A 27,581-nucleotide genomic window follows, 5' to 3' on the forward strand; every position below is an offset into this window, starting at 1 on the left:
CTCTGTGATCAGATCGGTATCTCTGTGGAGTCTGGTTGATGAGTAGCTCTGTGCTGCTGTCTTCTAATCTGATGGATTTATACGTGTTCTCGGGGGGGATTTCCCTCCGCCGGCCTGCAGGAGGGCCAGCAAAAAGAAAACTAAAACGTCATGTGTGTAATTTCCTTGTCGGCTGGACAAGCGAAAAGCGGGAAGTTGAATGTTTCGGTCCATTTCTGTCCGTTTGTTTCATGCGCTGAGAGAAAGCAACGCGGGGAAAAAGTCAGCTCAAAGTGTGATGTCACAGTGAGATAAATTTAGACACAGGAGGCTTTTTTTGTAGCATGTGCAGACAATGATTGCAATTCATTAAAATAGGTTGTAATAATACATGTAGATTTAAATAAAGAAAACAGCCTAAGGTGACTGACAAGATCCGTGCAGATGTGCAAGAGGCAGCTGCAGTGGCGTAGATGACATAGGGTTGGGGGGGGTTTGTTTTTGTTTTTTCCCATGGGCCCTCTTGTGGTCAAACTTTTTTTTTCTGAGTGTGACGTCAGACTGGGTCACTGCATTTTGTTGCATATAAGGGGGGATACGAGCGGCCCCTCCCAATTTGAACTGATCCATGCATGACAATAACGGTGACCGTTATTTTTCTGGAAAAAAAAAGAAATATCATGATCTCAGACTTGAGACTAGGGTTGTCACAAGAACCGACACTACCGGTAATCTGAACGTGACCGAACCTGGATCCGCTCCAGCTGCTTGGTGTGGCCACAGCCACAGTTGAAACCCATAAACATGACGCGCCTTGTGTCTTTCTCCGGTCAGTTGTCATGGGAGCAAGACGCTCTGACGGTGGTGCGCATTGAGACCATAATACATCCATGGTTTGGAGCAGAGTTGTTCCTGGCTTACTTATTCCTTACTCTTTATTTTTTGCCTTTTTTCTGTCCTCTATTCGAGTGTGCAATATCAGGCCCCTTTGACCTCAAAACCCATGTGGAATACAGCCCAGTTACGCCACTGGGCAGCTGTGAGGTGCAAACAGCATGAATGATATTTCATGTGATATAATGATATCATATGATGTATGATGATTATGATGATAGTATGATGATTTGCACCTGGTCGTTATTTTGGAACTAGCAGTGTTTTTATTTAGGCTGCAGTCAGTCACTGGCATTGACTACGCCCCCACCATCATGCATGGCATCTATGTATGTAACATTTTAATTTTTTCCCTTAACAACTCGCAGACTTCTTGAAATCCATGAGTCATCTTGAGAAACTTATATATGTCCACTAACTAATAAAACAAGTGATATATTTTCATTAGTAAGAACAAGACTATAGTATAACATGTAATGCAAGATGTGCAATTATGATTCCTCGCTGGTAATTATAACACTGAACAAATCAGTCATATTAACTCAAATAAAAAGTAACTCAAACAAAAGCACAGCTTAAAGAAATCACATTACTGTTGTGTCATCTTGGATCTTCTTCTTTGTATATGGTTCAAATCCTTTATCTCTAACTCTATTTATTTATTTATTCATTTATGCATGTTCCTTTTAACACTTTACCTTTTGATTTTACTCATTTCAGTATATATCCTTTCTTTTAGTACTTTGCCTTGTGCTCTTAATCTTTCATTTACTTTTTACCTACTGTTTTTATTTTTTCAATTGTTTTTTATTTATTGATTGAGAGAAAGTTGATGATTGATGAGAGAAAATCCTACTGAACATGCACAGAGCAATTGTCATCACTCTTGCTAGTGTGTTGAATTGCCCCCCCTGTTATAATTGGCCCCAGTCTCCCCTACAGCTGAGAGGGAACTGCAGCATCTTCAAGAGATTCAAGCCCAACAATTTATTTCTTAACATTTAACCATCATCCTACCAACACATTTAACAAGCCTACCACTGCAAGATGTCAAGTTATTTCTTTATTATAATATTATTATTTATGTAATTAATTTAATCATGAAGGAAAACTGCTTATTATTACTGTGTAGAAGGAAAATAAACAGAGCACATGAGGAAATCTGTCTACATCAAAATGATTGACAGGGTGTCCTTCAGAGTGTGTAATACCTGAAATTAGGACTCAAGACAAACATAGACTCAATCAATAAATAGTTCCATGTCTCACTCCTGCAGAGGAGGAATTGGGTGAAATACACTGGTATTTTTTTAAAGCACCAATTAAGACAGAAACAGAGAACAATGCTATAAAGTCATTGGGAACAAATTGGACTGACAGAATAAAGCACCCGTGGGACATGACAAAAACAGGGTTTCTGGAGGTTTCAACAAGTTCATTTATAAGATTTTTAAAGTCCTTTTTAAAGCCATTGTGAATGTAGTTTGAGACCTTTTTCACACCCACACTGACAGAAAGCACGTGTACATTAGTGGTTCTTAGTTCAGCGTTGGTTTGTTTTTGTAGCTGTTGCATGGTGATGACTGCATTATTTCCTGAACAAATTTAAGTCAAATCCAACAGTAAAGTTAACTTTATAATTATTTTTGTAACATTCAGATTGTTATTTTAGACTTTATGATACTTTTTAAGGACTGAAAAATATCTGTGGTACTCCAGACATCAGTACTGTGGTTAAACAAGTACACATTTAGGTCATGCAAATCTATACAAAGTGCTCCAGTCCAGAGAGAGTTTATTTCACTGCAGCAGCAGTGTGAGGATTGCATCAGGATCAGGGTGATGCAGTGGAAAGTTTGCAGCTGTGTGTGCATCACGTGTGCTTGTGTGAGGAGTTAATGACGATAAACCTGGTCAGAGAAGAAGTCACTCCCGCTTCATTTAATTAGGACAACTGATGGTAAATTAATGAGAATGAGGTGAAGGCTCACTCGGAGCTGTGGCGGTAAATGAAAGGGCGGGTAAACCCAGCAGGCGCATGAACATCCGGGGGACCTGCCGGTGCGTGTGGCGCGCTTTTACTCACTGCTGGCGTTTTATTCGCAAGATGATGCAGCACGTTTCCAAACAGATCTGTCCATCCCGTGTGATTATTACACCTCTGTCACATGTCCACTCAGTGCTGCTGTTATTAACGTCAGTGCAGAGGTGGTTCGTTTGGGTTTTTCCTGTGTTTGGCACAGGTGGGCGGTGCATGACGGCTCCCTGTTCATCATCACGCAAACATCCCAAGATCAGGCAGGAGGAAACCGAGCAATCCCAAAATTATCTAGAGAAAAGTGCAACTCGGTGCTCGTCTCTCCTATTAGACAGCCAATATTAAATGCTCATCTCATAAAGTATGTTGCAATTTTATAGATTAACCAACCAAACAGTCTATTAAGTGGTTAAAACTATCTCCATGATAGTAAAATGCACCAGTGATCATAATCCTTCTCTGTGAAATAATAATCCTTCTAGTAATATTTTGTTTGTGCATCTATCTATCTATCTATCTATCTATCTATCTATCTATCTATCTATCTATCTGTATTTCTGTCTACATAAATAAATAAATAAATAAATAAATACAATAATTATATAATAATACATGATTTTGGAAGAAGCCATTCTGCATTATGAGCATTTTAAAAATGTATTTACTGTGTTCTGACTTCTGACTTAACTTGCTTAAGTAAAGTCTTTCAAGTCTTGAGTTAAATACATGAGAAAGAAGTATATAATAAGGACTAGAATTAAGTTTAAAGTTAAAAAAAAATCTGAGAGATGGAAACCAGATGTTGAGACATATAATGGCTTGCCTATTGCAGTGCTTCCTCTTACGTTGAAATAATTGATCATTATGATTATTCTGATTGACGATCATTAACAGAAGAAGCTGGAGTCAGTCACAGTTGGGGCTGCTGACATTTTTGTGAAAGCCACAGAACAGCTACTAATAAGCCTTGTGGTGAAATTGTTTTTGCAAACTTCTGTTTTCCAAGATCAATAATTAACCTTCAGTTAATGTTGGGTTTTTTTTTTCTTCAGATGGTCCAGTGTGTCAAAGGTTTGTTAATCTGTAAATACACAAAGCCCAGAGTGAGAATTATGAGAAACTGAAACCCTCCACTTGCAGATTTCAGGACCTTTGTTCCATTTATCATATTTAACGGCAAACCTTCGAAAGGGCACGGACTCTATGAAACTGCAGTGGTCAGCGAGTGGTTATCAGGAGTTTCCTGGCCTTTCTTTGGCTTCACCACATTGCCATTAAAGTATGGCCAGTATATGTGAACATATAGATGGGAGGGGGGACTTCCTCAGAGTAGCATCTATCATATCTAACATGAAAAATAACATCATATTCATTCCTAAACCTCCCTGTTAGACAGAATCATCTCTGTAAACTTGGGCCAATAGTGACCATCACTTCCACAAGTCCACAATTATCATTTTTCATGTGAAAGACAAATAATTCCTAACTGTGACTTTAAAGGGGTTGTCCACAGTAATATGGAGTCCCTTTAGGCGCCCCTTGATGAGAGAGTGAGAGACAAACAGTGTCATGATGAGGCAAGACCGAAACAGAGGCAGTTGAGTCATAATACGTGTAATGTGGTAAAATACTGTATGCAGTTGCAGTTGCGACCAGTGATTACACTTCCTGTGTTCATTAGAAAGAGGAAGCTTATTTCAAAGAGCTAAATCATCCAGCTGACTCGTAGCAATATGCAGATGAACCAATCCAACAGCACCCCCCCCACCCCCCATTTTGAAGCCTTTTGTCAGACTGCTGGCAGATAGAAGAAGGTGACGCTACACTCCTGCAAACTGAATGAGAGAAATGATGCATTTAGATTTACAGAAAATAAAATGTTCACTAAAATCAGGAGGGTAACTTCTACGGGTGACTTTTAAAAATTATTTCAACCAGACAAGAAACTGAAATGTTATAAATGTAAACACCACCATTTTTGTGATTTCACACTTACTCTTTGGTATAGACACGGATATACCAGCTGGTTCACTGAAGAGGGGCAAAGACCAACTGCTTTCTTTATTTTCATTTATTTACTTTAATGTGTGTTATTCTGTATCATTCTTTTCCTTTAAACAATAATCATTTTTTTCACTGTTGGTAATATAAAACACCCTTCTCTATAAAATACAAATAGTGTATTTTAATTTACGATTTAAATGTTAAACTTTGTATGGCCTCTCACAGAGAGAGTTGTGTTTTACAAGTTTCAGCTGTTAAAAGTATAATGAAACAAAAACACATTTTGAAGACAGTTTTTTGGGTGGGGGAAAATAATTGCTACAGGTCTTTACAAAGTAGCACCACAAAATATCAAATGGGAAAATATTTTCTCTAGTGAAGAGTGGGACTTTATAAATCTTTAAATACACTCTAAATTCACTTGTGTTTCTAAATGATCTGGTACTGTGAATCTAATTATTTGAATTACTGAAAGGATCTTTTCAATTTTCTTTTCTTTTCTTTATGTTTCTCCTATTTTTTCTCTTCTTCTTTGTCTTTTTTGAGAGGTTTGGACTCAAGTCACATTACAAATTTGATGACTCACTTGGACTTGACTTGAAAAAAATTGATTACTTCCCCCAAGCCCAGTGATTAAAAAGTATGTTATTTAAAAATTGTGCCATCAATTAATTAATTTCTCTTAATTTCCTGAATCAACTAACATCAACACTGCTACTTTCCTGCTGGATGTTGTTGGATTGGTTCAAATAAAGTGGCTCTACTGAGTAGGGAACCATGAAGAGCTACTTTATGTAACTGACCTGAAAAAAAGTTACCAAAGAGAATTTTCTTTGCACATAAAAACTATGAGGTGGTCAACAAAAAAGATGAACTGCAGTAACAAAATGTGAAGGTTGAAAATTACAGTTGGAGACTCAACAACTTTTTTGCTCTTTTCTTTCATTTTATTGTCGACATAACTTATCTGTTTTATTATTAGCATTTATCTTTAATATTTGAGGTTTTACTTCATTTTATGTCTGTGTTATTACATGGCTTGGTTAAATACTCACTCTGATTGTCTGATTGGTCTGTTATTTCTGCCATTGCTATGTATAATAGGCCGTTGCTATGGAAACAGATCTGATCATAAACTCTGGAGCTATAAAGCCATAAAATCATGGAAGGGATAATGTACAGTGAGATCATTATTGGAAATAAATTCCAACAAACAATTTTCACTTTCACAATAATGACCTACTCGTGGTACATTATCCTGTTTATTACATGGTTATTTACCCCACCAAAGTAAAAAAAATTGGCACACATTTCTGTGATGCAAAATATTAATTTAAAAATAATTTTATGGCTTTGTTTCGCAATAGTGTCCTACTTATTGTACATTATCCTGCTTGTTACATGGTTGAGTACCAAAAATCAATCATTTGACAGAAAATTTTTAAATGATTTTAGTGATTTAACAATGATTTTGTTGTTCCTCCAGAGTCATAAATAGCAACTGTCTGCTATACAAAAATAACAGACCTAACAAATGCTGTAATTGATCAATCAGAATCCAGTATTTAAAAAAACATGTAATAATTCACAATTATGACCTGCTTACTGTACACTATCCCGTACTTATTTAATGACCTGATTTATTTGTCTCAGTCCTGAAATGTTTTAACCCGGTCAACCATGTAAAACATTCAAATAATCCATTTACTTGTTTTTGTCAAAACAGCTTCATGTTTACATGTAAACTTTGTTTTTTTTGTTGGAGTTGTAGTTGCTCCTCCCATGTATGTTTAGTGTTTTTAATGCTTAAGGGCATCCCCTTGTTTAGTGTTACAACGCTGTGGGTAATTTCCTCCGGCAAAGTCAGCAGAAATGCACATTTACAGAAAGTGTGGATAAACGGCTAAAAAAAAAGTCTGCAAGAGAGGCCTCATGGATTTGAAGATTTGACAGTGAGACAACCCTAAGTCCTAGTGGACTTACTGGGAATGTGCCTCCAAGTTTGTGAGTCCCCGAGTGTGGACACTGGGATTAGACTTAAGTAAGTACGTTGGGACTTGCTGGTCTTGACTTGGGACATGAGTGCAAAGACTTGAAAAACAGTGATTTGGTCCCACCACTGGGTCACACTATAATGTCTTCACATATTTTACATGTGTAAATTAAATAAAAAAGAAATCCAACATACTACACAGTAAACCAACATATATGAAACAAAGTTTATTCTTTATTTTACATATCTGTACATAAACATTTCTTCCCTCAAATAAAGTTTCTGATTACAATAGGATGAAAACGATATTAACACACTTATTCATTTAAAATGACTCGTGTCAGAAAATCAACATTCACAAAATGTTGAAGAGCAATTAGAGTGAACGTATTACCAAAAGCTACGACTCCACTACAAGGCAGGCATGTTTCCTTTACACTCTTTTAGCACCTTCAAATAAACATTTCTCAGTTGAAAACTACCATTTGTGCAGAATAAAAACAGGTCGACTTTGAAATACTTTAAAATTACTGTCCAACTTAAAATGGTCTGAAGAAGTTAGTTTCCATCTGTTTTTTTATACAATGTTGTTTCTTTTTTCTCATGACTGACTTTCTACTAAATTTTTCACTATTATTTTATTTTTTTCCCACAATTTTTGCATTTGACAGTTATAATTTAGTGGCGAATGTAGAAAGTTAAAAAGAAACAATCGCAAAGCAAGGCCGATCACTGCACAGGAAGCTGGGGGACAGAATCCATGACAACACACAATCAGTTTCCTCTTCTCCCAGGAAGCAGGAAGTGCTCCTCCGTCCTTTTGCGCTGGGAGAAAACCACAGAAGCAAATGAAAGAGGGTGGCCTTCTTCTGTGCTGCTGCTACCACTGCGGTCAGTGGGTCGGACAGGAAGGTAGACGTGGGGAGACAGAGGGGAAGCAGCGAGGAGCAAAATACTTGGGACAAGCGGGCAGGGTTTGGATCGACACGGGGCAGAGGAGGTGGAATGGCCAGAGGGGGGGGAAAGTCTGGTTTGGAGCGGGAGCTTAGCTTGGCAGAGGGGAGGAGGGTGGAGCAGGGACGGGCATCTTATTTGGATAGGGTCCTCTCAGCCAAATGTTTCTGCTGGCTCTCAGCATGCCTGGAAAACAGAAATAAGAACATACTGTCACATAAAGGATAAGTCTGGTAATATTTTATATTTATATATATTTTTATATTGTCAACAAATCCCAAGAAAAAAACAAACTCAACGCTGGCCTCATGGAATTACTTGTACAAACATTCAAGTGATATTGGAGAACTTGACACATTTTCTCGTTCTTTGAATTATCTATTATCCGGCTGGTCAAGATCTGTCGTAGGACTCGTGCAGTTAGTCTGCTGTTATCCATACTAAAGGGTTTGACTGGTGACTGTATATTTCATTAGTTTGAAGCAAAATGAGCTTGAGAATCCTTAATTACACTAAATTATTATGTTAAAATCATCCTGTTTGACTCTGCAGTTCCAATTATAATATAATTCCAAATTTATTCATATAGCCTTACAATATTATCATTAATTTAAACTGGCTGTTATCATTATTGTGAGGCTCATTAGCCATATCTTCATTTGCAGGTTTATGAAGTTGCTGTCCACAGTAACAGTGTCAATAACAGAATGACAGTGCAACACCATCTGTTATGGCACATATTTTTCATGCATATCTGTGATGGTGACTTCCCCTTCCATTCCCCCTTTTTAAGCCATTTTCATATTGAATGTCTTCTTTTTCTCAGTGAAAGTCTGTATGACTACAAAGGTGACATAACATTAACAGTGATCATTATTTTTTCTGTTTTTCTGGCTTCAGCTGGTCCCTAAATTCTACTGCTGACGCTGTTAAAATGATAAAGTTTCTGTTATGGATCTCAGACAGCAGAACTTCAGTCTCTAAACTCATGAAGTCCTTTTTTTTTCTAAATCTGTGGCTGAAATAGTCCCTAAAAACTATTTATTCCAGTTTGAGTGATATTTGTTAAAGGGAAACTCCAATTTTACGTATCAAGTTCGCGTGCTGGAAAGTGACCAGCGCTCCCTGTTTCTTCAGATGGTTTGGGGAACTGGTCTCAGGGATACATCTTGAGAGGTTTTGAAGCAACAAACACAGTTTTCAGGAACAATTTCAGAGTACCTGAGGCCCAATTATTACCTACACCTGAACTCCCCAGACTGTTAGCTAAAACCTCTTCTGGCTTATATCCTGTTGTGCTATTCCTTGTCACAGACTTTATAATTAGTGATACAGGCTGCTTTTGATTTGTGATCTGTTTTTGAATGTGGTAGATGTTTGTAGATGTTATTTTTTTCTGTTTGTGTGATTAAAATTAAATGTAGTAAAAGATCTACAGTGTCCAGTTGTTTTAGGATATCTTATTATCATATAAACTATATGTTTGGTACTTATTTCTAAATATTTACAGCAGGAACAAATGGGCTTGTGGTTGAGAGCCACAGAGAAGTCAGAAGGAAAGGCAGTAAGTACAAAGAGATGGAGGTTTTGTGGATAATCTTTATGATTTTTTGCTTTAATACACCAAATGAGTAAAAAAAAAAAGGTAAATGTGGTGAATAATTAAGTGCCTCATCACCTGGTGAGGTCCTCTATATCGACCAGCATGGCGTCTTGCTCCATGTGTAGTTCATCCCGAATCAGCAGCAACTGTACAAGCTCCTCATTCAGACCTGCAGTGGCAGATAATATGAAGAATAATATAAAAACAGGCATGTGACAAAACAGGAATTTCTCCACACCACAGTGATAACACATGACCATAACCTATATTATATTGTATTGTATTATTGTATACCGGCGTGAGTATTCGAGTGCCTAAAATGTCCCGCTAGGGTTCATAAAATGACCTCACAAAGCCATTGAAAACATTATGAGCATTAATTTGACCACAGATCAGTGACTGTGGTTGTTTTCACATCACATGTTTCATATTTTGCTCCTTCTGCTTTGCCTGACAATATGAAGCTCTGACAGGAGAGATTTTGAGGGGAAAGTCTGTGTTGTAAGTAAAGTGAGCTCATGATTTTGGACTCATGGGGATTTCTGGAGCTGTTTTATGTAAGATGAGAGATTATTCATCCCTGAGTACCAGGATCAATGATCTGTACAGAGCGGTAACAGTAAATTCTCAGGGGAAGCTGTTAACTGGTACAGTTCTTTGAATTGACTAACATATATAAAAGTACTTTCACATCCACTGCAGGGTAGGGGTCAGTATGCATGTGCATGTTTTTCCCCATTTGCTCTCTTGCTCATTTCTGCAACTGAAAGTGGAGGTCAGTAACTGTACGTGTGTGGGTGGTCAACTCACTTTCAATCTGGGAATGCAGGTCATTGACTATAACCTGGAGCTGTCCCAGAGTCATATCTCTCAAGTCGGTGGGCTTCAGGCTTCTTTTCATTAGACACTCGCTGATGTGAGGCATGTGTGGAAGCTAAAAACAGAGAGACACATCAGGAAACACGTTAGACATTGTTGTTTCCTTTTTTTTCTCAAACATTACAGCACTACGCGTGCTTTCGCACAGTGGTCTACAGGAAATAAAGCACACCAAGACAGACAACAAAAAACTGAGAGCAAACCCCACAGAAAAGGCCCATTAAAAAAAAATCAATATCAGTGGAAGTGTATGCTGTATTTTCACCCTACCTTGTCATCACACAGCCTTTTCTGACAGAAAACCGCTGTTATATACGTCAAATATTGCTCTCTGAAAACCAGCGAAATCAGTAATTTTACTTTGTAGAACACAGGAGCTGCAGGTCTACTGCTGCCTCAGTCTGTTAGTTTGTTTGTGTTATTGTGTGACTTTTGTGTTTTAAAAGGTGAGTTTGGATTCACCAAAGCCACACAACAGACTAACAGCAGTAAACCATCAAGTCCTGTGTTCTGTGAGGTAAAATAAGTGATTTCACCTATGGAGTTTGATTGGTTTGGAGAGAGCGATATTTGGCTTATATAATGGCAGTTTCCTGCCAGAAAAAGCTGTCCGACAGCAAGGTAGAGCTGTGAAAATATTCGAAATATAGTGTACACTTAAACTGATATTGAATTTTTAAAGTGGCTAAAATATGTTTTGTTGCTGACCCTGACCAGAGCAGTTCATTGCTCAGCTTCATACACCAGGGCTTCTACAAACTGGAGGCGTGTCGAACACCATCTACTGCAGGTAGCACAGTGACTAAGGATAAATAGGTCATACAATTCCACATGAGAAAAAAACCCCCCAAAGAAACCGAGCTATCGCTTTGAGGCTTCCATCACAGATAACTTATCTAATGATCTCCACCCTTGATAAATATGGGGCTGCTGTAACACATTTCACTGAACTGAAACACAAAATCTTTCCATCTTTCAGTTTGTCTAGCATTAATGAGGCTGTGACAGTCATGAGTTTGATCTAGTCCTTATAACAAGGTGTGCTCGTATTTTTTGAGTTCCATAATGTAATTCTGGCTGCAGGAGTGAACCCAAACTGTGTAAGTCCACCTGGTAGAACAGCTTTGTCTCCACGAAGGCAAAAACGTGGCGTCCTTGGTTAAGGCTGATTCAACCACTGACATTATGCATTCGCTATCTGGAGGCTGAAACTTTATGAGATGCAAAAAAAACAGGTTTAAATACAAAAAAAAGTTATGTAATTCTCATGACAAAAAGATCCAGGAATCTAGGGACATATCATTAAATTAACTCTTAATGGGGACACACATTTGACTATTTTGTAAAATGAATCAATTGCTATTTTCTTTATTTCTTTTCTTTTCTTTAATGTATTGAGGCTGAAATGACACAATTTCATTTTTTTTTTTTCAAAATATGACTTTCAATTCCAATTTACACTCTGTATCAATGTAAACATTGTCTATTTAGGGTATAAATTTAACAGGTTCCCCATCTTTTGATCATCTGTGTTCCAGCTTTTAAACATTTTAAAAACAATTCTTTAGGTAACTTTTTCAATTAATTTTGAACGGCGGAAACAAATCCAATTTTTTGAAAAAACACACTTCTAAACATCTTAATCGTTTTTTATACTCTCACTGTAGTTCCCTTCCATGATCAATATCCTATTCAGTAAGAATCCATCAGTCTTTTAAATCATTTATCAGATAAAACTGCCAAAGATTCATTGATGCCAGAATCTCAAATGTGAGGTGTTTCTGATTTTCTCTCTTGAACAACTGGAAATTTTTCACTTTTTTCTGACATTTTACAGAAAACATCTTATCAGTTCACTGAAAAATGATAATCAGCAGGTTATGCAGCACTGAACATACTTGCTAGTTGAAACTTTGAACCTGCTCAAATTTGGTCAGAAGCCAAAACAGCAGGAAATATCAGCAGAATAAGAGCAGTCAAATGAAATGAGTCAAAGGGGTGAGAGCCCTTCATGCACTCACGTTGTTTGGATGAGGATACAATGTGTACACAAATATCACAAAAATCCAAGGTCCTTTCCTTTAAAACACTTAAAATACCTTTGTTGTCACAGCATTGTCATGTTAAACCTTACAACAAACAAACTTGGAGTTTTTATGAAGTGTGCGAATCAAATCATTAACCTCAACTTAACTGAAATCATTGACAGTTTTTACTGGCTGACAGTCCGTCACGTGAACTCCTGTAACTTATGTAATTATTTACTTTTAGGTGCCTTTTCTGTGAAAACAACTATGTTTCAGTCTCTTCTGATAATGAAACAAAAGTGATTATCACTCTTTCTTTTGAGGAGTTCACCGCTTTGCGTAACGAGACTGTAAAGTTTGGGGATTCCAACTATAAACAAGCAGGTTGTGAGTGTTTTATAGAAGTAAACAACAAATGAACTCAGTGACCGAGGCGGCTGAACTCTCCAGCAGACGCCAGCGGTGATACTTTTCCCGCTGAACAAACACCTCCTTACTGTACTTCAGTTGAATTTTTGAAGTTTCTCTAATTTATTTGAGTATTCTTACTTTTTACTTCTACTCCCGACGCTTTACCACAAATATCTGTGCTTTCTACCCCTTACATTCAAAACAGGCTTGTTACTTTAGTTTGATGGGTGGGACAATAACACAGAAAAATTCCTTGATGTATTAATCAGTGCATATCACACAGACATAACAAAACAAATGAGGTGAGGTTCAATTAGCTTTGCACAGAAAAAGCTGCTTGAAATATCCTTATCAGAGGGCTACTTTTCACAGTGAAAGTCAATACTTTACATACATTTCAGAGTGTTTACTTTTTCACTTGAGTAAAGATGTTGATTCACGTACACTACACACTGGATCAACCTGGCTGACTTCATCGCCCATCAACAATATGATTTCTCTTTTCATGGGAAATTTTAAAATTCCCTAGTCCCTTTATCATTTAGCACAAAATCCCACTCACCTACAGTAGTGAAAACATCTGTTATGTAATCAGAGACAAAGGTGACAAGAACAGGTTGACAAATTACACATTGTTTCCCTATAAGTGAAAATCAAAAGCTCATGCAATGTCCTGGAAGTTTTGGAGTTGTATTTGTACCGATTATTTCACTGACCTGAGCAAATATGGCACCAAACAGTGCTTTTATTTTTCAGGACTACCCCTAATTCCCTTTTAAAGGGATAATTCAGATTATGCCAAGAGGGGCTGCATTAGGTACTTATTGATATTCAGTGTATTGCCTACAGTAATAATAACAATAACAATAATAATAATAATAATAATAAACTTCATTTGTATAGCACCTTTCATACAAGAAATGCAGCCCAAAGTGCTTTACAACAAAGAAATTACATGCACCAAGTGCCTCACATAAAAAGACACCACATAAACATAAAAATGTGAATAGAATATCATAATTAATGTAATATAGATGACAAACTGATGAAATAAGATGAAAAATAAAACCCAGTCATAAAAATGATATTTTTATATTATATTTAGAAGAGTTTCACTGCTTTACCTTGCCCTCGGACAGCCTGTTCCCAAAGGAAACAGACGTTTTATAAGACAAATATCGCTCTCCCTCATTTAACCAGACTCTTTTTTGCAAAAACAGCATTTTTACTTCACAGTATATATAAGTTGCGAACTAACCTTTTAAAACACAGAAGTCACACAATAGCAAAAACAAACTGACTGGGGCAGCGACAGACCAGCAACTCCTGTGTTCTGGGAGGTAAAATGACTAATTGGTGATTTCACCAATGGAGTTTGGTTGGTTTGGGGACAGCAACATTTTGGTCTACATCACGGCAGTTTCCTGTGAGAACATGATGTTTGATGGCAAGATAAAGCAGTGAAGATACTCTAAATATAGCATATACTTAAACTGATATGAATTCTTTTAGGTGGCTGAAATACATTTTCTTGCAGAGCTTCCTACACTGGTACTGCTGCTGGGGGCGTGCAAACCGCCAGCCACTGCAGGTAATACACTGACTGTGGAGTCACCTCAAAAAATCCAAACTATTCCTTTAAAACAGAACTGTAATTTCTCCAACGCTTCTGCTGGCTTTGTGTACGTGTGAAAGAGCTCTTGCCACCAGCAGATCCTCCCTCACCAGACAGATAACTTGCTTTTCCTTTACCAGAATCTCCCTCTGTCAACATTACCAATCCAACCGGTCTACATTCTTTCTCTTTCCTTCCAACACCCGTCTTCTCTCCCTCCCTCCCTCCATCCCTATCTCCAGTCTTGACAAACAGTAGGTGAGAAAATGTGCACGCTCTCTCTTTGCATGCGCCACACTCTTAAGCGTTTTGCGTGCGTCGGCGTTGGGCTGGCTCTTCTTCCTAGTTTCTCACCCCACTTTCACTTTCACACTGGCACTGATACAACTGTATTGAGGCTGCCGTGTGTCAGTTTCAGTTTTGAGTGACTTGGAGTGACTTCAGGGTGACACAGAGAGAAATGTGATGTTAAAGACAAGGCGAGTGGGCGAAGGGAAAGGTTTGTTAGGTCTAAACCACAGTGTGAGTTTCTGTGGTAGATTGATCACATTCCTAAATACAAAATGTGAGTGTTCAATACCAGCAAATGATCATCCAGCAATAACTCGGTATCAGACTGAGGAAAGTCTCTGAGTGAAGCTGAGAGACAGTTGAGGTTTTACAGTAGAATCTAATCAGCTTCCCTACTTCTCTCTATCTTCTTTCCGACTGTCTTGTTTTCTCTCACTCATTCTGTTTGTACAGATTAGGAAAAGCCCACAGTCCCAGAGCACACACAGACATTTGGATGCAGGCTTACTGTGCTGGCCGAATTCCCATTCTTTGCCCTTGACAAACGGGGGACGACATTCCAGTTTATTTTGAACTGAATTAAACTAACTTGTGGAAGAGTGACTGTTTGGGGGCCTTTTTGGTTTGATCTATTTATCAGATAATCTCAACTTTACCCCTTCAGTGACACCATTATTTAATGTTTCAAATTTTCACTCATTTTAATGTGGATGTTAAGAAATACTCCATACAGTGGATTGTTACAATTATTTTTCTAATTCAATTACACTGTCATTGTTTATGATGTCTTTCATCTATTTATTCATTACTTTTAGCTATTTATTTTAACCATTAATTCAGAACATTTAGCTAATTTCAGTTTCATCTATTTATTCATTTATTTTACCTAACAATTTTACTTGTTTATCCAATATTATTAGGTAAATCTTTCCATTAGCCTAGTTTTAGCTAATGTGTCACTGTTTATCCATAACTTTTTTCACTTATTATTTAAACTGTTAATCAATTACTTTTAGACACTGTATTAATTTCTATTAGCTAAGCTAACTATTTCACCTGTTTATGCATTCGTTTTAGTAAAGTACTTCCATGAGGCTATCTAACATTTAACTGTTTATCACTCACGTTTAGCTTATTGTTTCACTGTTCTGTGTTACTTTTAGCTAACTGTTTTGATCATTTATTCATGTTAGCTAACCTGTTTATCCATTATTTTTTAGGTAATTATTCATATTACTTTCAGCCAATGTTTTAACTGTTTGTTCATTACTTTTAGCTTATTTAGCTTTTTTTCAACTATCAATTCCTCACTTTAAGGTATCTATTTTAACTGTTTATCAATTACTTTTGCCTTTTTATCCATTATTTTTAGGTAAATATTTCCTTTTGCCTACTTTTTTCTAATGTTTTAACTGTTTATCTATCACTTTTACTTAATTATTTCAACTGTTCCTCTGTTGCTTTAAATTAATTATTATTAACCATTTATTACTTTCCCCCTGTTTATCCATTATTTTGGGGTAAATATTACTCTGACTAATATTTCACTGTTTATGCATCACATTTAGCTAATTAGTTCAACTGTTATCTATTACTTTTAGCTAGTGATTTATTCATTTCCTTAACTATTTCACCCATTTATTCATTTCTTTTACGTAAATGTTTCCATTACTGTTATTTAATTGTTTAACCATCGTTTTAGCTTATTATTTCAACTGTCATCTATTACTTATAGCTAACTGAACCATTTATTCATGAGCTAACTATTGCCCCTTTTCATCCATCATTTTTCAGTAATTATTTTTATTACTTTTAGCTAATTATTTAAAATATTTATCCTCTAGCTGACTTTCGGCTTGCTATCTTGACTTCTCACTTGCCAGTTTTCATGTAATTTCTGTGGCAACATGTGGCCTTAAGCTGTTGATTCAGGTTAACAGAGGGTGAAGAGCACAGCATCACACCAATTCGAAGTCCTATTTGGATGGGTATATTTTTTCAAGCAAATCATAATTTCTATTTTTTCAGATTTGTGAAACTACCCTACAGTGCTTCTGTGTACCCCAGGCAGCTGCAGAAGTACCCCCTGGTCATGAATCACTGTTCTGCGGGAGAATTTAGCACGTGTAACGTCTTCAGTTTAACAGATCTCTGGTGTTGTGGACATGGCAGGGGGCTGTAACCTTAATACATCTTAATATTCACTGTGTGTTCGGTGCAGATGTGACAGTGATGTCTTCTGACTGCTGAGCACTGCTACATCCCTAAACACTGAAGTCAATGCTTTCCGGTGTATGAATTATAGATGGACCCGGCCGAGCTGCCCTTCTCCTCCCTGAATAAGTAAAGCGGTTCTGCCTGCAAGTCTGGGTGGAAATATAGTGTGTGTGTGTGTGTGTGTTTGTGTGTGTGTGTGTAAGTCTGACAGTGTGCTGGTGTGTGTGTGTGCTCCTAAGGAGGCAGTGAAGCAGATAAAAACGGATGAAATAATGATGAGCAGGGTCGTCATCACCTTCCTTCCTCTAAATGGGGGCAGAGGAAGCGAGAGAACAGAGGCGGCTTCCTGTGACATCATCACAACATGTATATGACCCTGTTGGCGACCAAAAAAATACTTATGTTACTGGAACACAACCCACTAATCTATTCTCATGTATATTGACGAATGGACCAGGTAATGGACACTTTTTTTTGTAAGGGCAATATGGACAAAAATTTAATGTCTTGCAACGCATGTTGACCATAATGTGACATTTTGTTCTAAAACTGTAAAAAGGAAATTACAAAGAGCTACACTGTATGCATTGTTATACAGACATCTCTGTCTAGTGGCCCTTCTTATGATGAGTAAAACGTGACTTAATGAATTGTTTTAATTACAGGCCAGTGTCATAAAAAATGTCAATATAATGTATTGCATTCTCACTGAGTTTTAGTTATTTCAGTTACAATCACAGAGACTAATTTAAAAACCTTAATCCTAAATGATCAGCACAAGAAAGGTTCAAAATTAACACCCGTCACGTGCCAAATACATGCAAATGTTGGGTTTGGTGGAAAAATTAACTGGGATCATTAAATAAGTTTCAATTCACATGGTATGGCCAAATTTACGTGCCTGTGACCTCCACCGTCCACCATATCTATCATAATGACCATAACTGTTTTGCAATTTCAACAGAATGAGTATGTTTTTGATAGAATTAAACTGACAAAAAGAAAATGTGAAGAAGAAGACAGAAGTCATGGAGGTATGTATTTTTGCTAGAGGTCTTGTCTGAACGATGCAGGAGCCCCGAGATTGTGGCTAAAATATGAAGATAACCCCCTCAACTAATGCATGGCACAGTTTTATGGATGTTAAAAAATTTTTTTGGCTGGTAACTTTTCTTAGTTTATTATTGCCATTGGCAGATGACATAAAAAGTTAATTTTGGACTCTGAATATCACTGCATAGATAAGTGCAGAGAGGCTACAACAAAAGGAGGCACACTGGCTGTTTTAAGCTTTCAGTTTTGCTCTTATGAACTGACAATGCAAGTTTTGTGTACCGCTTCTCCAGGACTTACAGGTTTTTTTCATGATTTGTTTTTTTTCAGCTTTTTTTTGTGCAGAAACAGCCTTATTGTTGTTCTTTTATTATGTTTCTTTAAACTTTTTGTTGCTTCATAAACTGTTTCAGACAACTAAAGTGCTGCTACAATTGTTTAAATAAATGAAAACTGAGATATAGATATATATATACATATATATACACACATATATATACATATATATATATATATATATGTATCATATTCACATTCACAATCACCTTTTAATCAATGTAGTGAACTTGTTAGCGATCACACACCTCTCCATCAACTCCTGGCTAAATGTTTCACTTTCTACATGAGCTAGTCAGTGATGTTGTCTGTCTGCAGTGTGATGCTGGACAGGGAGCTTACAGCCTGTTACTACACTGATGAGTGATGAGAGTAAACCCGAACAGTCTGGAAAACCCAAACAATGAGCTGAGAGCTGTTATGATGCTCTGTAGAGCTGAGAGGAACAGAGTCGGGTCATAAACTCTGTGTTCATCTCAAGAAGAAACCCCTTTTACATACAAGCAGTCATGTGATCCATTGTTAATATAAAAGTAAAAGCAAAAGCTTGAAACAGCAAATATTCCTTTGTCCTTATTTTGGAGTTCCACTGAAATATGCTGAATAAATCTAGGTTCCAGCGAATCACTTTTGTGCTGTGTTTGCATGCTAACCTCTAGGGATTCTTATTATCACTTAACTTTCACAATTCATCTATTAATCACTTAGTCAATAAAATGACAAAAAAATGGGGAAAATTGTTCATCATGATTTCCTAGAATCAAAAGTGACGTCTTCAAATGACTTATTTTGCCCAACAAACAGTCCAAAGTCCAAAGACTTTTCATTTACTGTAATGAATGACAAAGAAAAGCGGCAAATCCTCAAATTTAAGAAGCTGGAACCAGCTAATTTTTGACATTTTTGCTAGAAAAATGACTGAAATGTCAAAATAGTTGGCAAGTAAGTTTCGTTCAATCGACTAATCAATTAATTGACTAATCCTGGCAGCTCAGCTAACCTAGTCTGCAAAAACTATCCATATGTTTTTTAAGGTCACTCCATTTACAGGAACTTGTGCAGGAAGTGGAGCCAGACAGAAAATTAGCCATGTTTTTTCCCGTTTTGTGTGTGTGTGTCCTTTTCTGATGTAAAACGATAGGGACATTAGTGTTTCTGTATAATTGTGGTACTGACCAGGTCGGCCACTGGTGACTTCTTGCGATTCTGTTTCTCCACCTCCACCTGCATCTTGGCCATGGGTTTGGCCATAGCCAGCGCCAGCTTCGCCTCCGCCTGCAGCTTCTTCTGTCGACTCAGGAAGTCCATGTCCTCCAGAGACTCAGAGTCGTCCTCCGTGGTGTCCCTGTCCGAGTAGGATGAACTCTGCTTGGACTGCGGCGAGGACGTGGTGGAGGGAGCAGGAGGGAGATGGCAGTATAAAATATGAAGGAGGAAGTGAACAGAATAAGAAATGAGGGAGAAAATAGTGTCAAGGGAAGGTGAGAGAAAGAAAGAAGGAAAGAGGGAGAGATAAAAAAAGACCAGGTCAGAGGATGAATGTTTATGCATGCTTGGCATTTTTCTAGGTGTTTCTTTAACACTGACAGGAACGTCACTGTACATTAAACAGGATGTGAGAATGAACATGTAAAGAGATGATAATTCTCTTTTTTTTCCGTCTCTTTCTGTTAAAAGATTCTTGGGCTCACAGGAGGTTAATGTGACCAGTCATCCATGGCCATGGCGAGCGTTTTCCAATTCACCTCTCGTTTGCCGCCCATGAATTGGTTAACAGGCCAGAAAACGTGAAAGAAGACATTCATAGAGCTGCTAAACCGGCAGACATCTTTTTGATTCATAATGAATATCTCCCCCGTTTCACTCCTGTTCTGTCTCAATCTCACTTTTACCCAATCAGATCTTCACACTTTCACATCGTCAATTCTGTATACCACATTTGCAATTTCAGATTATTTTAAGTGGGGTTGTATAAGGTAAGGAGAGTCAGTGTGTGACCTACAGATGCAGGTCGACACATCCCCAGTTCAGAGAAGCAGAGAGGAGGACAAGCATGGAAGCTAAGCTTTTTTTTGACAGGAAGCCGCCATTATTTAAGCCAAGTATCACCCCCTCTCTCTCTCAAAAACAGTAATTTTACCCCACAAACCACGGGAGCTGCTGACTCAGTCTATTTGTTTGTGTTATTGTGTGACTTCAGTGAATTCAAACTTACCTTTAAAACACCAAATCAGATTTCCAGCTATAATTTAGCTTTAGCTAGGAATTATATTAAATACTGAATAACCTGATGATTATTCTTTTTAGTTAACAGGTTATTGGTTTAGTATAAAATGTCTACAAAGTGAAAAAGTTTTAGAGAAAAAATGAGGAACACCTCACATTTGAGAAGCTGGCAGTGTTTGAAAGAAACCCAACTATCCCTTTAATCCTTTTTTTTTTTACCATAGTATTTCAAAGTGCATACATAGGCATCAGTGCGTACCATGGGGGACAGAGGTGTGTCCAGACTGGTCTCTGTCTTGCTGTCATCTGCATCACTGTCCTTGTCACTGCCGCTGTCATTGACAAAACAGATCTGTAGGTTCATCCCACTCTGCAGCCTGCAGGGACAGACAGAGACAGATAGAGAGGGAAACAAGTTAATATTAGCATAGATGCAGATAAGAGTCAAGTCAGTTCAGTGTTGACTCTGTCTGTAGTAATTGACTCGGACCGGGGCCAAAACAGACAGAAATGTCAACAGCACTGCTGCTGATACAAATGACCTGTGACCGGTTCAACAAAGTGCTTTGACTCAATAAAGGATTTAGACTGCTGTGAGCATGCACTCTGTGTGCACTGTGTCATGTGTTAAAGAGAAAAAAAGTGCAAACTATTAAGAAAAATGGAAAAAAAAAATCCTAACAGACACCAGCAGCTTTCTTCACCAGAGCAAAGCACCATCTGAGAGGAGAATCAAGGACGGCTTGTGTTTTTAATCATCTCCCCTCTTGTCTTCTACATGGATCGATCCAGGATGCCTCCGGTAGGTCTGATCCAATCTGCCCGCCACCGGTGGGGGTGTTTTTGTGGCACAAAGGAGCTGAACATCACTAGGTGCAGATCCAGCCCGCTGCGGATCAATAATCTGCTTATTCAATGCAGTAATTACAAACAGAGCTGATTGGTTACACACCATAGATCCAATCAGGCCCAATTAAAACAGGACCTGAGTGATCGATTGTGTTTTCTTCTTTCAGGAGAGGCAGCATCAAAGACCTCCCTGTAACTTAAATTTACTGTAATAGATCGTAGGAGCATTTACTAACTTTTATTACGACTAGCAGGTGTTATTACTGTGTGATGCCTCTACAGTGTACAGCGATTGATACATCTGCCAGTCTGAGCTTATTGCATATACATGTATATCAGCATTACTGTTGGCAAATGTGTTAGCTAATAACTAACAAGATACTGCAGTGCAGAACTCTAAAAGCTAAGTTAGTTAAGTCATTAACAAAGAGTGTTATCGTATACCAGAGTCCTGCACAGGAAAAAAGTGAATTAATATAAATACAAGTGTACTGGCACAGGCAGAAATGGTAGACATGAACTAAATGCAGTACTTTTAACTGAGCTGATTTTCTAAATCAGCTCATAATATCAAGTCTAATCAGCCTCCAGGACTTGTTTTTATCATGAAAGCCTTTGACACCTTTGACCTTTAAATTCCCATGCGGGTAATTAATGGGATGTCACTTATTAGTACATCAAAATGAATGAAATAAAGGGAAAAACAGTCAGTGGAGAAAACCAAATTGTGGAAAATACATTGTTGAAAGCCAAGTCAGATGTTTGGTAGAAATGTGGTGTAATTAGGGACTGTGAGAACAACATGTGACTTTGCTCCTTGTAAAAAAAAAACAAGGAAACATTAAGGAAACACACTGACAGCTGCAAGAGCACAGGTGCTGCACCAATTTACACGTACTTTCCCAAAACACAAGTGAGAGACATGTGAGTGATGTTTTTTGTGGGTTTAATCATGGGTTGGGTTGGGGAAGTCTATTAACAGGTCTGGTAACGGGTCAGTAGTCAGCTTTTCAAGTGTCGGTTTGCAAAACTGGCCCACTGCAGATATGCACACTTTGTAACAAGAGAGCATCGACAGCTTTCTCTTTTAACTATAAAACTATAAACTATAACTATATTTAAATATAAAATGTTTCTTTACAATTAAAGGGGTGTAACTGTGCACATATCACATAGCATGTGCACACTGACTCCACGCCACAAAACTAGTCATAAAATCTATCAACCAAGATCAGCAGGAATTACTTTTTCCACAGTTCTTTAAAGAGGAATTTTAGGGATCTTTTTAGAATGGTGGGTAATGTATTGTCACCTGGTTCTTCTTTTTCAAATATCAATAACAGTATCAAGCTTAAAAATCCGGGATCACGTGGTCTCTAATACAATGTGCCTACGACTTTGCCACCCCACTGGAGTTATTACACTTTCACACAATTCTGTTATCTTACTATTTCCCCACAGTTATCACTGAGGCATCAAGCATCACAACCAGTCACTGGATTTGTTGCAGCAGTATTGAGAAATCCACGTGATTCGAATCACAGGATTACAAAGAGCAAGTGTTTACAGGACATCTAGTTCCAGTAAGGTTCAGTGTAGGAGGTGGTAGTAGTGTCTGTGTATGTGTGTGTGAATATGAGCACATGTAAGTGTCTTTTGGGAAGTGAGAGCCACAGGGCTGACTATGTGTGGTTCATTTACGATGCACAAATCCTCTGCTTCCTGTCATCTTCTTCCTCCATTTGTCCTTTCTTTACTGGTACCCATGACAGTAAATCTACTCTTTCAGATTCACCACACGTCTGGGTTATTCTTAACCCTTGTACACCTGAAATTCATCTTCTTTGCACATCTAACTACTGCTCTCGTCTTCGTGTAGAATCCCCTTTCACTACTGAGAATTGTGAGACAGAGGTTTGCACTCGAGTGACATTTCTTGGACTCAAGCCAAACTCAAGTCACTAGTTTGATGACACTGAACTCGAAATGACAACTTCAAAAAAACACTTGCAACTTGACTTTTAACACCAGTGACTTCACTTTGACTCGAGCCTTCTGACTTGAAAATACTTCATATCTCCTCCCGGTTCAAACATTAAGAAGTATGTTATTTAAAACCCACAAATCAATTATTTTTTCTCTCATATTTTGAATCAACAAATGTCAACACTGTTCATTCCCAGAAAGTCAACACTTTGTTTGAACCAGTCTGACAGCACCTAATCAAGTTGCAGGAGAGATGAAGAAATGCAGAAATAATGTTATGTTACTGACCTCCAGTTGGAAAACAATTTTTTGTACAAAAACTGGTCAAAGAAACAATAAGCTGCAGTAAAAATTGTGGGCCAGGAATTACAGATGGAGACGCCACAATCTCTGTCTTCAGTTGACATTTGAAGATGCACAAAGAACAGTGAGTCAAGGCTAATATTAACATAGTGAGGTAACGTGTTGCTCATGTTAACTTCATAGCTGAGTGACTGCAAATTAATGAGGCAGGAAACTCACTATTACATTACGGCTTGCTCAGCACTCGAAACTCACAGTGTGGGACATCAAACTTGACTCAAGGGCAGAATTTTAACAGTTTTTGTATTTTTCATTTGTTTTTATTTTATTTAAACTTTTGTTCTCAACTCAGTATAGTTCAGTGAGTTTACATAGTTTCAACAGTTTAGTTCTTGTTGTTTAAAAAAATTGTTTTAGTTTAGTTTTTATTAGTTTCGGTTTTTCTTTTTTATCGTAGTATGGAAGGTACTTGTCTGTGGGAAGATTTGAGAAGTTCACAGTAGATAGTATAATACAAACACATTCCTTTGTGAAGGCAACAGACTCAGTCATGTCAACATCTCAGCTTCAGTTCCTCTGACTTAAAATCTAGAAGAAAAAAACTAGAAGAGAGTAAAGTAATAAGTCAGAGGTCAGAGGTCTTACCGTGAGGACAGGCTGGGTTTGCCGCTCTTGCTGCAGCTGGTGTAGATGCCGGGCCCATCGTCAAAGAAACTGCCCAGGGCCAACTTCTGCCTGATAGACTCCCTCTCATTCTTTTGGGCCTACAACAGGAGAATAACAAGATAAGGTTTGCCTTCTTGTGACCTTTCTGATGACATAGTAGGTAGTTTCACAATGAGATCTGAGGTCAGGGGCAGACTGGTAGGGATTAGGCGTCTTCCTGTCAGCAGGGTGGATGGTTGCAGGTGCTTAAATAACATTTTCTGGTGTGCCACATCACCACAACACCCTTTCCCCCTACATGAGCTAGCTGTGTGCACAAATAGAAACACTGCTGGCCCAGGCGTTCTCTGACAGTCCAAATCACAGGTGCATGTGTATTAATAGCAGCAGCCTCCTCTTAATTTGCAGTAAGAGGTTCAGTGTCATCATAACAAGCTCTAATACAAAGTGTGGAGTCAGCTCAAGTGCTGAAAAAAAAAAATATGTAAAAAGATCTAGGTGTGGATCATTACAAGTTGACATTACCAGGATCCACAAGTAGGTGGTGCTGTTGTCTCAGAGAACAACCAGCAAGCACACAAGTACCCACAAACACACACACACAAACACACACACACACACACACAAAATAGATGTTCTAACACAGGACTTACACAGGATTAAGTGTCTGTATGGTAAACTCCAGAGGAACAACAGTCATAGACGTTTGATACATGCTTAAATCTGCAGGAATCCCAACATGACACGATTCCAGAGTCGCTCTCATTTGGCCTCTTCCCAATCCTGAATTCCTAACTCAGAGCAGCTCCAGCTTTGGCAGCACTTCACACATGCTCACACACACACACACACCAGTCCCCCACAGGACATCTCGTCTGGGCTCGTAGCAGGTAAACACATCCAACCGAAGTGCAAACAACTAATGAGAGACTCTGACTGTTTCTGATCAAATGGGAAAAGTTCAGTTCTCTGGAGCACATTTCACACACGCTACACTAGAGCCCAGATTTTTTGTTGTGGCAGTAAGACTTGGGAAGGACTTTCCAAGAACCTCTCGGCAAAAAGTTTTCAGCTCGTCAGACACACAGAGTCAGACTAAGCACTGCAGTGCTTCTGCCCTTCTCTCAAACAGAAATCAGCAGGCATGGAACGTTTTTAACGTTTTACATGATGTGAGCTACGAAAGAAAGTTTTGAAATCTTTGTGCTTTGTGAATCTTTGTAGCAAAACCTAATGAGTCATATGGGATCCACACTGGACATGTGATGTAAAAATCTGCATTTCAAATTTTGCTTTCAGGTTGACGTGTGTTTTGTGTTACATAAAGGATTCTTCACTGTAATATTGGCAGGCTATCCCTAACCACTTTATTACCTTTTAGCTTTAAAATATTGCCTTTTCATTGATGTATTGGTGAATGGTCCTTGTAAAACTTTGACCTGTTTTGCTAAATAAAGACTTGTTAAACAAGAAAGACGTGTCATGTTCCAACTTGTGAGTGTTGAGATCATCATATAACTTCAGCTAATTGTATGATTGCAGAGTCGGCTGTGTGCAGGTTAAAAATACTATGAATTGACAACATGATTCTATATCTGTTAAATTTGGGTTTTATTAGCTGGAATGTGATGTGAGGCATCCTTGTTTATTTCCAAGGCAGAAAGAATAAACATAAAGTTTTGTATCGACCTACTTCTTTCTTTTTGTCTCTAACACAAAAACATAATAAGATACACAAAAAATAAGAAAACAAAAACAAAAACAAAAAGTTGTCAAGAAATTGTTCAATACATGATTAGTCAGAGAGAAAAAGGTGATAAAAACAATCAAAAAATTGTGTGTGTTTTGTATCGACTGTTAGTATCTTCAACTATTGGTTACGGAAAACGCACAAAATTTGCATCCCCAAGATATTCATACAAAAAGATTTAAATGAGGCATTCATTTAACTGGTTCCATGTCTCATATAAACATTACATGTTTTCTAGTTCTTAAATGAGTTCTCTTTGACTTTCAAAAGGTATATCAAATTTTCCCTGTCTTGAAAATTTCCTTCTACTTCTTCATCAACTAGTTAACCATCTTGCTGTCTCTAATATCATCTTGTGACACCCTGGGAGGCCCTGACCAGAAGGTTGGCAGCTCCTGGCTTGAATATTTTAGGTTTTAAGGTTTCAAAAAGACTCCCGCAAATAAATAATATATTTCAAGTTAGACAGTGTGCAGGAGTCCTTTTGCAACTTTTTGGTCTTCTCTCTCCAACGCACCTGTCTTGTTTAATAGATGTGTGAAGTGTTTGCTTTGTTCCATGTCTCCTTTTCTGTTTTTGAACATATTCCTGGTCTAAATCTCTGCTTTCACTATAAAATGAAGGCAAAATGTCAAAAAAAGACAGTAGACTCAAAGTGAGAAGGTAGTGAGCAAGAAAAGAGATGCCACTGGTGTTGGCCTGGAGTCTAATCTCATCCCTTCCTTTTTGGATCTGTCTATTTCCCATTATTGCTCCTCTCCACCCTTCTCATCCATCTCTTTTCCTCACACTCCCGTCCTGTCTTTACCCACCTGATTCAGCCACACCAGTCGTCTGTCTTCCCCATCTCTTCCTCATTATCCCCAATTCCACTCATCTCCTTCCATCTCCTTTCCTCTCCATCAGCCTCAGGCCTCTCCTTTTCTTCCAGCGAGCCATCTCTCTGCTGCTCATTCTGTTCTTCACTCTCCAAATTGCTTATCACAGCTTCACCTCTCTCCCACTCGTTTTCTCAACTCCTTCTCTCCCTCCTTCCCTCGTTTCTTACTGTCTGTCCCTCCTGACAATTGTGTGCAGGCGTTGGTGAGAGTGCCTCCACCAAGGACAAATTAGCATAATCCCACTCCATACAAGAGCCCGCAAGACGCACTTGGCACTGCCAGCACACACACTGGCACGTAGAGGGGTGGACTTGGCGCTGCTACTCAAAGTGTGTGTGCATGTGTGTTAGTGTGTGTGCGTTTGAAAGACAGCCTGGGGAGTCAAAATGAACACACTCGAGAGTGTCAGTTCATTGCTTCAAACAGCAGTCTGTGTGGTACAGTGCTGGGCAGACACACTTTTATGTACACGCACATTGCTCATACAAGCCTGACTACAACAGAGCTGACACGCTGTCAGTCAAGTTACAGCACAGCTGCTCTGAGCAGAGACCAAAACCAGAGGCAGCGGGTTCACTGAGCACTGTGAACTGCTGGCTCCCCAGCATGAGGTGAGGGGCTGAAAA

The 27,581-nt window shown here is 38.2% G+C and overlaps 1 protein-coding gene across 3 annotated transcripts in view; it reads right to left on the minus strand.

The window, feature by feature from the left end:
• Positions 1–7,120: 7,120 nt before the first annotated feature.
• Positions 7,121–27,581, minus strand: part of schip1 (schwannomin interacting protein 1) — a 326,809-nt gene continuing 306,348 nt past the window's right edge. For 2 of the 3 annotated variants that reach the window (XM_084717801.1, XM_084717802.1), the window contains 6 exons: positions 24,304–24,422; positions 20,780–20,897; positions 19,471–19,668; positions 10,276–10,399; positions 9,541–9,634; positions 7,121–8,048 (listed from right to left, as the gene is read on the minus strand). In XM_084717801.1, the coding sequence (XP_084573927.1) occupies positions 7,997–8,048; positions 9,541–9,634; positions 10,276–10,399; positions 19,471–19,668; positions 20,780–20,897; positions 24,304–24,422 (705 nt within the window). In that variant the 3' untranslated portion in view covers positions 7,121–7,996. Of the gene's footprint in view, positions 8,049–9,540; positions 9,635–10,275; positions 10,400–19,470; positions 19,669–20,761; positions 20,898–24,303; positions 24,423–27,581 lie in introns of all 3 variants that reach the window. The other variant, XM_084717798.1, reaches the window with a different exon arrangement.

This window comes from Lutjanus erythropterus, chromosome 4 (genome assembly GCF_056507025.1).
Source record: "Lutjanus erythropterus isolate fLutEry1 chromosome 4, fLutEry1.hap2, whole genome shotgun sequence".
Classification (NCBI taxonomy): Eukaryota; Metazoa; Chordata; class Actinopteri; order Lutjaniformes; family Lutjanidae; genus Lutjanus; species Lutjanus erythropterus.